The 12,428-nt window shown below is 37.0% G+C and overlaps 1 protein-coding gene across 3 annotated transcripts; it reads right to left on the reverse strand.

The window, feature by feature from the left end:
• Positions 1–29: 29 nt before the first annotated feature.
• LAMTOR4 (late endosomal/lysosomal adaptor, MAPK and MTOR activator 4) lies at positions 30–12,045 on the reverse strand. Of its 3 annotated transcripts, none has more exons than XM_051996045.1 (4): positions 11,933–12,045; positions 10,234–10,314; positions 581–698; positions 30–358 (listed from the first exon to the last, which is right to left on the reverse strand). In XM_051996045.1, exons 1-4 carry the CDS (start codon positions 11,933–11,935, stop codon positions 261–263), a joined length of 300 nt encoding a protein of 99 aa, XP_051852005.1. In that variant the 5' UTR covers positions 11,936–12,045; the 3' UTR covers positions 30–260. The 3 variants fall into 3 exon arrangements, with proteins under 3 accessions (XP_051852005.1, XP_051852003.1, XP_051852004.1); XM_051996043.1 differs by lacking the exon at positions 11,933–12,045 and adding an exon at positions 11,822–11,926; XM_051996044.1 differs by lacking the exon at positions 11,933–12,045 and adding an exon at positions 11,108–11,260.
• Between the last annotated feature and the right edge of the window lie 383 nt (positions 12,046–12,428).

Below are 12,428 nucleotides of genomic sequence, written 5' to 3' on the forward strand. Positions count from 1 at the left end.
GAGAAAGAAATAGGACATAGTCACACACATTTCAATGGACTAAGGTCAGACCATATTTATTGGAGAGAAGGGAAATTGTTCCTGCCCTGATTGCCTTTAGTACTGAGAAAGAAACCCAAACTCATTGAGCAGGGATGGGGGAGAAGAAGATAAAAGTAAAATACCCAGATTCTGTTAGAGGAAGTGGTAAAATTGGGTATGTGGAAAAGCAAGAAGCTTACAGAGATATTTTAAACCTTCCCCTTCAATCCCCTGTAGTCTCAGACATTGATGGGTTCCCGGCTGTGATTCTGTCTTTTCACCACAAACACCTTCTGTCCAGACACAGTCACCAACAACGTGTGTTCCCCGAAGACCACTAGGAACAAAGCCCCCCCCCCAGACAAAAGGTTGGCTAGAATCAAAGCCAGAGTGCCCCACCCCAGGGTTGGGGAGTTAAGGGTGAATGGTTTTAATTAGATAAAAAAGCAGAATAAGAATGGCCAGAAACTTGGGGAAGAGGTAATGCATGGGATCATATTTTCTTGAGGAAAGGAGAATTATGAGAGCTCCTTTCATATTCCAGGGGTCAGGGGCTTACCAGACAGGCGCTTGAAGGGCATGTCAAGGCCACGGTACAACCGGAAGCCACAAGCTGTGCTCACTAGCTCAGAAATTGCACCAGCTGCTTGTTCATCATTCTCCAAATCACCAGATGACTAGATGATAAAGAGTTGAGACCAAAAACTAAGAGAAGGATCATATGAACAAAACAGTAGTTTTAAACACCCTCCCCCCCCCACCCCTTTACTGGTTCTTCCTTTTGGCTAATTTAGGATAAAGGGAGGGAAAACACCAAAAAAAATCTTTTCTGGAGTCTGCTACCTAGTCTGGTAACCCAACTTCATAACTTTCTTTCACCACCACTTTTCCAATAGAGCAGTGATCTTGGTCCTCTTTCATTCCTTTAACAGTCCATGCTCAATGAGCTCCCAACTATCCAACCAAAAAGCCTTTTTTCATTTTCCTTATTTTTGTTGTTTCAGATTAAGGGACTATTTCATTTTTGGTTTTGCATTCCTACTTTTTATTTAACGAATGCTTGTTGGCCCATAATACTGTCCTCCCTCAATTTGGATGACACTAAATAGAGCTAGTTTAACATTTATCTCAGCTCACTCTTTTTTTGTATCCTTCATTTCTTCCATTACTCCCTAAATAGAAGCATAACTGAAAAGGGTATAAGGTGTCTTTTGCCTTTTCTTCTATGTTTTCACTCAAAACTCTTAAAAAAAAAAAAAAAAACACAAAACACCCTTTGGATATAACTTAAGAGGGCCATCCTTTAGAAGAGGAAAAATATCATTCTGCAAAACTAATCCATCAAATCTAACTATATGCCAGGTTCCACATCCATAAACTCTTTATCTCCAAAAATTGCAAAAGGTACAATCTCACATCTCTTCATCAAGGCCAAGTTTAACCATTCCCTTTAACTCAAAAATTTAATTTTTTTTTTTTTTTGGGGGGGGGGTTGTTCTTTGGATTTACATTGCAGTAATCACTAAGGATATTCTTCTTGGTTCTCCCTACTTCATTTTGTATCACCTTAATAGATCTTCCCATTTCCCCTAGTAGTCTTCATATGCTTTGCATTGATGTACAATTATTTGCTAATTTCCCCAGTAAATGGGTACTCACTTTGGTTCTGTTTTTTTTGCTACTACAAAAAGTTCTATGAATAAATGGCATATGTTGAATCATTCACTTTTAAGGCTTTAACAACAACACTGAAGATTCTTAAATCTATTATCTTCAGTCTTGCTTAATCTTCCTAATTCTATATTCATCTTTCATTGTCTACTGGATATTTTTATTTGCATATTCTACAAGTATAAAATAATAATACCTTATATTTCATTAAATTTTAGTTTACATATTTGTTGGTTGATTTGCAATGTAAATCTAAAGAGTATTAATGGAAAAAGTGGAAGAAAATTGCATAAGTATATCCACAAAGCTAGATAATAAAAAATCTGTTTCAAACATCCATATGCAAAGTTTAGGCAAAAAACAAGGAGGCAAGATGATACTCCTACATGGAATATGGCTCTGGATAGGTATCCATTAGGAATTGTCTAGTCTTTTTTGTCTTATCTAGACCATGACTCTAAGTTGTCTTGGTAATGATACTAGAGTGGTTTGCCATTTCCTTTTCCAGTTCATTTTACAGATGAGGAAACTGAAGCAAACAGGGTCAAGTGATTTGCCCAGGGTCACACAACTAGTATCTGATGCCAAATTTGAATTTAGGTGGTCTTTGACTTAAGGCCCAATATTCTACCCAATATTAGGAAATTGCCTTAATTTTCTTTGTCTTCAGTCTAAAGCCTAAATTCTGATTTAAAGTAGATATTATCCTTTTACCAAGAATTCAAAAAGGAACATGGAATTCCCATTTTTCACAATAGCTTTTAATAGTAAGGCAGAAACCATGTTCTATATTTAATCTTTGTTTCTTTCTAACTACTTAAAATGTTTTAAACAAATCAGATATCTCATAAATGTGTTAGGTATTTTAAGAAAAAACCTTATAAATGGGACAGATAAAAAGAGATACTGTCTATTAAGCAGTTCTTCTCAACAAAATAGTTAAGAACATAACAGAGCAAAGAAAGTATTTGAGTAATGACCAAAAGAGGAAGAAACCAATGATTTTATCAAGGTATGCTAGAGAACTAGATTAGTTTAGGAAACAGATTACAAGTCTGCAAAACTTCAATTAAGTTCCTTGAAGTCAGGAACTGTTTTTGTCTTTATCCAACCCTCAACAAATCAATTCCTTTGATTTGCCTTCATTTCATCTTTCAAAAGTTAAAAAACAACACATTCTACTGGGAATTTGATTCTCACTGAGGGAAGAAACTGGTTTCTCCGAAGTAAAAATGATAAGAATTTGGGGGAGGACAATTAATGCTTTTTTAGAGATTGTGATTAAAAAATAAGTAAAGAAACTGGCCACAATCTTAGCAGTTACAAATCTTATGAAGTTTAAAGAAATGGCATTTCTCAGTTTCTCCTCTTTCCATTTAATCATCATGTTAGTTCAGATTTTCATCTGTATAAGAGCCTCCCAATTAGTCTTACTGCCTCAAGTCTTTCCCCCACTGCAATCCAAAATCCGTAAAACTACCAAAGAAAGTAACCTAAAGCATAGGACTAACCTCACTACACCTCTACACAATAAACTTCAGGACCTCCCAGACTCTTTTGTTTGCTATTTAAAGCTCTGTATTGACATAGCTTCCTCTATCTTTACAGTCTTCTTCCCACATTTCTCCCATTTTTGTCCTCTGGGCCTAAGTAACCCACTTGCTATTCTTCACATGTAACACACGTAATGCCCTGCTTTTGCACTAGCTCTCTCATACTTGGAATGCCCTTCCCCTTTCTCATCTCCACACCTTAGAATCCCTGGCTTTCTTGAGATTCAGATTGAGCACTGTTTTCAAGAGGGGCTTTTTTCCAGGACTAGTGCCTTCCCCAATTATCCTATATCTTTTCTGTTATCTATTACCTATTTATGTACTTTTTGTGAAAGGGAACATGGAATTCCCATTTTTCACAATAGTTTTTAATAGACCCCCCAGTTTCTCAAATCATGGTTCTCCATATGGAGTTTCATAACTGAATGCGAAGGTTGAGAAATTATGAATTATCTTTGATTTGTATACTTCTTTTATATACCTACATACCCGGGGTCACAAAAAGGAGGTTATGAGTAAAAAAAGTTTAAGAAGCCCTGCCCTAGACACATAATATTCTTTGGAGGCAAGAACTGTTTTTGTCTTTATCCAACACCCAACATGTTTGGCACATAATTAAAGGCTTAATAAATGATTACTGATAAACTGACTAAAATAGAATATATTCCCACTGATTGGAGAATGACTAATCAAACTGTGGTACATGAAGTAATGGAATAACTAAAATAATTTTAGGACATATTTAATTTAAATTAAATTTAATATGAACATCAGTTCATATGAAGTAAGACAGACCAGGAAAAAATAATAGACAATGACACCACCACAAAGGGAACAAAACTCAATGATCAAGCTTTGCCCCCACCCTTCCCCCCCAAGAAGAAAATTCACCTCTCTTCCTTCTTTGCAGAAATAGGGGGGAATGGAGTATCACATGTATCCTCAAACTCAGTCAATATTGTTTGATTTTGAGTCCCCCCCTCACTTAAAAAAAAAAATCTGTAACAAAAGCCTTTCTGACTGAGGAGAATGAAGGCACATTTTCAATAACTTGTGATATAAAGACAGAAGATATAAAAAAAAAAATTTAAATAAAGGGAAAAAAAAGATACTGCTTGTAATTATCAGACAACTGTCTCTCTGTACTTTATTCTAGTCATATCTAGAGTACTCTGGTTCTGAGTGCCAAGCCAAAGACACTGACAATCTGAACAGTGTCCAGAGGAGGACAACTAGAATGGTGATGGGCCTTGAATGCATATTTTATGAGCATTGACTGAAGGCATATTTAGCCAGTAGTACAGAAGACTCAGGAGACATAATATCTGTGTTCAGATATTTGAAAAACTCATGATTAAGAGGTATTTTACTTGTTCTATTTAGTCCTAAAGGACAGAACTGGAAACAATGGGTAGAAGCTACAAAGAAGCAAATTTAGGCATGTTAGGAAAAATAAACAATCAGTGCTGTCCAAAAAAATGGGATTGGGCTGCTGAAGGAACTGAGTTTCCCTTTATTGAATGTCTAATTGGTGGAAGCTGAATGACCACTTGCAGTTTTATGTTCTAAATTAGAGAATCTTTGGCTGTATGTTAAACTAGATAGCAGCTGAATTTCCTTCCAATTCTTCACTTTCTAGTTCAGTTTATAAGTTTTACATGTAAAACTTTTAAATTTTACAAAAAAGCTTTCTCCACAACAACCCTATGTAAGGAAGACAAATAAAATGGGTTCGCGATGTCCATTTCCACTCTTATACAGGATTCAAATTGTGTTTCCCTGACTGCACTTCTGGTTCTAACTGGTTGTTGAGGTGAAATGACAGGGATCTGAACTTATGATTATCTTAAGATCTATAATACAGAAGAGGAAAGTTGAGTATATTCTAACATTCTTTAATTTGAAGGGAGAGCAGGAAAAAGGAGAGATCCTATAGACTAAATTCTACAAGGAAATTGAGTTCAAGGATGACGGAAAACTCTCAAGAATGAAATTCTGAAGCTTCAATGAGAAGGAAAAGTGGGAAATGTCTAAAGAGACTTAACATATGCACATGAAAGTAAATAGACAAATTAGGTTTTTAAAAATATATGGATAGAAGACAGGTTAACAGGATAAATATAAGAACATGCATAGCATGGTCCTTCTTTAAAAATGTCAGGAAATGCTAAAACTGGTGAAAGAATATAAACATCAAAAATAATTTTAAATGTTTTTAAGTTATATTGAAAATGATGATGAAAATAGTTGGTATTTATCCTTCTTTTGCAAAGCACTTTTAAGGATATTCTCTTTTGAGACCTTTACATTAACTTTGTGAAGCTGATAATAGAGATATTATTATTCCCATTTTTATAAATGAAGAAACTGAGACTCAAAAACTGACTTGTTCATAATTTCTAAGTATCTGGGACAGCAGAATACCTTACTCCATCCAACCCAACACTCTTTCCACTCCCTAAGGATCAAAGGAATAATCCAATTTAGGGTAGATGAGACAACAATAACCAATGGCAGAGATAGTCATCTCATCTTTATTTTGATAAATTTAAACTCTACATGAGTAAGGGCTTCTTGTATCCTCAGTCTGACATGCATATACTTAATAAATACTTAGTGATGGTTTCTCTTTTCTCTAACAACAAAGGATAACAAAGCTGGCTACTAAAGATGAAACCCTTAATGAGTCCAGATCATCCTGGATAACATCTCAAGGCACTTAAAGAACTGGCTGACATTCATTTCTAAAACATATAGAGAACTGACTCAAATTTGTAATAGTTCAAGCCATTCTCCAATTGATAAATGGTCAAAGAATATGAACAGACAATTTTCAGATGAAATTGAAACTATTTGTAGCCACATGAAAAGGTGTTCCAAATCACTATTGATCAGAGAAATGCAAATTATGACAATTCTAAGATATCATTACACACCTGTCAGATTGGCTAAAATGACAGGAAAAGATAATAATGAATATTGGAGGGGATGTGGGAAAATGGACATTGCTGGTGGAACTGTGAACAGATTCAACAATTCTGGAGAGCAGGTTGGAACTATGCTCAAAAAGTTATCAAATTGCATACCCTTTGATCCAGCAGTTTTTCTACTAGGATTATATCCCAAAGAGATCTTAAAAGAGAGACAGGGACCCACATGTGCAAAAATCTTTGTGGCAGCCCTCTTTGTAGCAGCAAGAAACTGGAAAATAGTGGATGCCCATCAACTGGAGAGTGGCTGAATAAATTTTGGTACATGAATGCTATGGAATACTATTGTTCTGTAAGAAACTATCAGCAGGATGATTTCAGAGAGGCTTGGAGAGATGCTAAGTGAAATGAGCAGAACCAAGAGATCATTATACACGGCAACAAGAAGACTATACAATGATCAATTCTGATGGATGATGGATCTCTTCAACATTGAGATGATTCAAACCAGTTCCACTTGTGCAGTGATGAAGAGAACTATCTCTTCTACACAAAAGAACCATCTATACCCAGAGAAAGAAACATGGGAACAGTGTGTGGAACACAACATAGCATTCTCACTCATTCTGTTGTTATTTGCTTGCATTTTGTTTTCTTTCTCAGTTTTTCTTTTCTTTATCTGATTTTTCTTGTGTAACAAGATAATTGTATAAATATGTATACATATATTGGATATAACATGTATTTCAACATATTTACTATGTATTGCCAGCTAGGGGAGAGGGGATGGGGGGAGAAGGGGAAAATTTGGAATAAAAGGTTATGCAGGGGTCAATGTTAGAAAAAATTATCCATGCATATGCTTTGTAAATAAAAAGCTTTAATACAAATAAATAGAAAAAAAAGGAAAAAGTAAATTAAAAAGATAAGAAAAAAAACTGGCTGGCATGACAGTAGTACTGTCTGTAATCATAAAATAAATGTGGAAAATAGACAAGGACAATTCTCCTGATTTTCAAAAGAGAAAACTTTTCTAATTTCTAAAACTAGTGAGAAGTTTTTAACTAATGTCAAAATTAATGATTTTTAACTAATGCCAAAATTCTCACAGTTCTCATCATTAATGCAGTTGGCAAATATCTAGACAAGAAAGCATGGTGGTATATTGAGGAGGCAGAAGATCCCTTGAGGTTTTTTTGCTGAGGCAATTGGGGCTAAGTGACTTGCCAAAAGTCACATAGTTAGGAAGTGTTAAATGTCTGAGGCCAGATTTGAGCTCAGGTCTTCCTGACTTCAGGGTTGGTGTTCTATGCACTACACCAACTAGTTGCCCCAGATCCCTTGAGCAGGGTTGAAGTTGGCTGAATCCCTGGGAAAATTTGGTGCCACCAAGTTGCTTAAAGGGGCAAACTGGACCTGTTGGAAATGGAAGAGGTAAAAGTTTCTGTCAGTCTACAAAAGGGTTATATTCATTAGTGGTCACTGCATTTTCACTTTGGGTATAATGGAGATGAAATCTTCAAAAGAAAGCAGCAACCATAATAGCAAAAACAGGTCATACCAGACCAAACCTTATTTCCTTTTTTCTCGTGGACAGGATTACTAGATTACTGATTTAATGATCAAGGAGATAATGTAAATACAGCTTACCTAGATTTTATTTCACTGCTCTCCATACCAAGGTAGTTTTTATTAAACATGAGCAGAGTCCACAAATCAAAATTTTGACATTTCCATATCATAAACATTTCAACAAATGCTAGACTGCTCAAAGACAATACTACTGGTAGAGACCCAGTGCTCAAGAAAGAAATAGGAAGTGAGAATCTCAGAGCCTAACTTTGTCTTCTCAACGAAAGGACATTTTATCTTTTTAACGAAAGGGAATTCCTTATAGTATCACTGAGAAGAAGCTTCTATGTGGTACCCAAAGTGCTACCTACTGCCCCACAAAATTCATAAATGGTACTGATAAATGATTTGACATTTCCTTTCCTATTTATTGCCCTTCCCAGACACCTTAAAAACATTGTTCTCTCTCTATTCCTCTCCTACCTCTTCAACCTTCTAGCCTTCAGTCTATATCAAAAGATATATATAAGATATAAAAGTCTATATAACCCTGGCTATATCAAAGATGACTGCATTGCTTTCCTAGTTCCCTTATCTGAAGAACATGTGCATAGGACTGGCTTAGGAAAAATAGATAGGGCTGAGATTTTATATACACATACATATCTATACTTCAATATCAACAACACAAAGACTATACACCTGTTCCTCAGGTTCTCTTCTTTGAGTGGTCTAGGTAGCTTAGTGTTTGACTTCCTTCAGGCCTTAAAAGATTTTGTCCTAGATATAATTAGAGATTATATCTCTATATATCAGAATATATATAGAAGCAGAAGACATTATGAAGAAGGCCTGAACTAAGTACTGGCTGCCCAAGTAAACAGAAAGGAATAGATATGAGATGTTGTATAAGGAAGAACTGATGGGACCGAGCAAATGAGTGAAATTATAGCTCTGAAGAGAATAAATCAAGATTTGAATTTAGGTGACTAAATTAGATACTAAACAGAAATAGAAGAACAATTTTAGGTAGAAGGAAAGAAAAGAAAATGAGTTTCATTTTAGATATGTACACTTTGAGATATCTAATAAGAGTCATTCAGGTAGCTATATCTAGCAGGCAGTAAAATTCAGGAATAAAGTTTGAGAGGAATTTGGATTCTACATACAGACTAACACATGCATGTATATATATATATATATAAATACAAGAAAATGTATTTGGGATTTGTCTACGCATAGAAACAATGCAGAATTAGGCCAGGGTGTGTAGAAAAAAAGATAGCCCAACACAGAGCCTTACAAACCAACTAAGGAGTCTGAGGAGCTAAATATCTTAGAGGAATGAAGAAAACTAATATACAATTAAGAGAACTAGAATTAACCTATCCATGAGCATTTATTAAAAACCTGCTATGATGCCATGCACTATGTTGAGGATACAAAAACAAAATTTCCTCAAAATTTCAGCCCATTTCCTCAAGGTCCTCACACTCAACTGGAGGATTACATGGTCACAGATAATTACATTCAGGAGAGATCCCAAATAAATATAAAGTGATGAGAAGGGCACTAATAAGAGAATCAGAGAAGGCTTCTTGAAGGAGGTAATATTTGAGCTGAACCTTAAACAAGTAAAGTTTCTATGGATAAGGATTCTAGAGATAGAGTATAACATGGACAAAGGTAAGAAGGTAGGAAATGAAATTTTGTGTACTAGGAACACTAAGTAGGCCAATTTGTCTATCTAGTAACTTAAAGATAAACTAAAGTTGAAGCCTTAAATATAAAATTAAAATAGCATTAAAGCTTCTTGAGCAGGATAAAAATACGGATCTGCATTTGAGAAATTCCTATTTGGCAGCTATACAAGAGATAGGACTGGAGAAGGAAGAGACTTGATTCAAGGATATTCATTAGAAGGTTACTGCAATAGCCAAGGAGAGAGGTGATGTGAACTACACCACAGTGGTTAATAGGATAAGTAGAGAGAAGAGAATAGATTTGATATTTAAGACAAAGAATTGAGAAGACTTGGCAACTGAATGGATATGGTGAGAATAAATATAGCTCCATAGATGTCTCCTGGGTATTGAACTTGGGGCGGGTGAAAAAACTGACAGAACCAGGGAAATTAGAAAGAGATGGGGGTTTTAGAGAGAAAGATAATGACTTTTGTTTTGGCCTTGTTGAATTTGAGATCACTATGGAATAGAGAAGTAGGGATTTCTGGCAGGAAGTTAGTGATGAGAGACTGTAAGACAAACAAGAGGTACATAGATTTAGAAATCATTTCCACAGAGATAATAGTTAAATCCATGGGGGCTTAAGGATAAGGATTATGCATGCTTTGTGGATCAAACTATAGTACATATTTCAAAATAGGAGAAACTGGAGGAAGGAAGAGTTAATTAGAAGGGTCATAAATCGGATGGGGCAATCTAGGATCAGATCAACTTCTTTCTACTCTTCTCCCCGAGACTTACCGCCAGCACGGCTCCTTCACTTAGCACCAAATAGCCCAGTTGGTCAGGGATACGCTCCAGCCCCTGGGTCAATGCAGATGTCTAGAAGAAGCAGAGCAGATGATGAGAAGGAAAAAATCAGAAGGAAAGGAGAAGAAAAAGAGCTGGCCTGCGATCTTTCTTACACACTTGGAAACCACAGTGCCTCCTGCTGATGCTAACATCTTTCCAATTCCCCTATTTTCCTTACATATCTCCCCACCATGCCTAGGCAAGTGTTATTTATATAAGATAAGCACCTTTGATCCTCACAACCCAGTTGGAAGTAATTGCAACAGATTAATTATTATGTCCATTTAAAAATAAGAAAATAAGACTCAAAAAAATTAAGGGTCCAATTCAACGTTATAGGTAGAATCTGAAAGTCCCTCCTGATTTTCAATCCAGCTCTGATACTAAATACACTCTTTGTACTCAGAGCCCAAGTACCTTGACTTATTTATATCTCTTCTTCATGTTCTGAATATTCAGATTCCTGGTTTTTTAAACACACAATCCTAAATCTCCCCTCTCTTAGATGCAACAAAATTTGCATTTGAATAGAGAATTCCCATACTTAGAAAGTACTCATGGGATTATGGAAACCCCCAATCCAATCCCCTCGTTTTACAAATGACAAAAATGAAGCCCACAAAAGTTAAGGTAGGGTTTCACAGAGAGTCAGAGGTAGGAATTGAACCAAATCTCGACTCTAAATCCAGCATTCATTACACAGCACCACAAGGTCTCCCCTGACAACTCTTTCTTCAAAACTCAATTCCGAGCGCTACTTCCTATGGAAAGCCTATTTTATTTGCCCCAGTTGCTAGGATCTTCCCTTTCAGAAATTACTTACATATTGCATTTAATTTGCTATGCACGTGTCACTTTGTCCTCCTAAAAGAACGTCATTTACTTGAAAGAGGGACCTGTTTAGTTTTTTGCAGCAATTGGAGAAAATGCTAGTTGATAAACTGATTGCCAGGCACAGTACTAGGAAAGACTGAACAGAAACAAGACAGTCCTCAAGCTTTCGGGGGGGGGGGGGGGGGGGGGGGGGGAGGTTGGCAGGAAAAGGGTAAAGATGAAGGGCAGAAACTATCCAAATAAAAACAGATTTCTTTCTCCATCCCTGCCCCAGGCTCCAAACCAAAGAGCATGTATTATTAAATCATGATTATGTGCCAGACACTAAAGGGGAAAAAACGCTCTAATCCCTGTTCTCAAAGAGTTTCTATTTTTCTGAGTAGAAACCCAATATAGCCTGAAGTCCTTACAGGGCCTTTCCACCTAGGCCTCCTCCCTTTAAAAAGATCATCCCCTTCCATTGCTCCCAGAGAAAACATCACTTTCCCACGAGCTTTCCTCCCCTCTCCCCCTCCCCCGCCCCCCACATCCTAGAGACTACCCCTCCCCGACCTCTAATCTTCCCTCCAAGATTCGACCAGACCCGACCACCCCATCCCCACCCCCACCTATACCCCCGGACACAAAGATACACACATCCAGGCCCTCCCAGCCAACACTTCCCCTAGGCCCGACACCGTAGGACCATCTCTTTGAACCATACTTGTGGGGGAAGGGGGCATGGGGCGCTGAACCGTGGGGAGGAGGAGAAAAGGAAAAGGAGAGAAAAAACGAAAAAGGAAAGAATAATGCGCATGCGCCACCACTTTCTCACCATTTCAAGCCGTAGGTGCGGAGAAAGCTTGCAAAAAGCGGCGTTGCTTCCGGGTTGTCACCTATATCACGTGCTGGGACGTGACTTCCCCACACTTCACCATTCCTTTCCGTAGAGACTTAGATACCACACTTACACTACTCATTGATTGGGCAATTGCGACGCCACTCGAAACTCAGCCTATCCCAGTTAGGATTCCAGATATTAACCTACCCACAAAGTGAGTGATTGGTGGGGGGAGGCAGGGGAAGAGTAAGGAGGAAAGGGGGCGGGATGGTTAGAACTACCAGATTGTTGGATGGTTGGAAGGAGGAGTACTTAATGTTTTAAAGTGTTTATTCTTTACTGTGGAAACACTTAAACCCTTTACATAGAGGGAGTAAAATTTACGGAGAACTTTGCTATATTAACTTCATTTATCCCAGGAAGTGCATGGTCTTATCCCCATTTTGCGTACCCAAAAAATTGAGGCAAAGGTTAAAAGTGACTTTTGAAC

The sequence above is a fragment of the Antechinus flavipes genome, chromosome 4 (genome assembly GCF_016432865.1).
Source record: "Antechinus flavipes isolate AdamAnt ecotype Samford, QLD, Australia chromosome 4, AdamAnt_v2, whole genome shotgun sequence".
Lineage (NCBI taxonomy): Eukaryota > Metazoa > Chordata > Mammalia > Dasyuromorphia > Dasyuridae > Antechinus > Antechinus flavipes.

Excerpts from the sequence above, each read along its gene's own strand:
- LAMTOR4 (XM_051996043.1), bottom strand. The coding sequence starts at position 11,914 with ATGCGCATTATTCTTTCCTTTTTCGTTTTTTCTCTCCTTTTCCTTTTC. Across the intron at positions 10,315-11,821 it reads CATGCCCCCTTCCCCCACAA|ACATCTGCATTGACCCAGGG; the intron begins GTATGGTTCAAA and ends TGCTTCTTCTAG. Across the intron at positions 359-580 it reads GCCCTTCAAGCGCCTGTCTG|TGGTCTTCGGGGAACACACG; the intron begins GTAAGCCCCTGA and ends CTTTGTTCCTAG.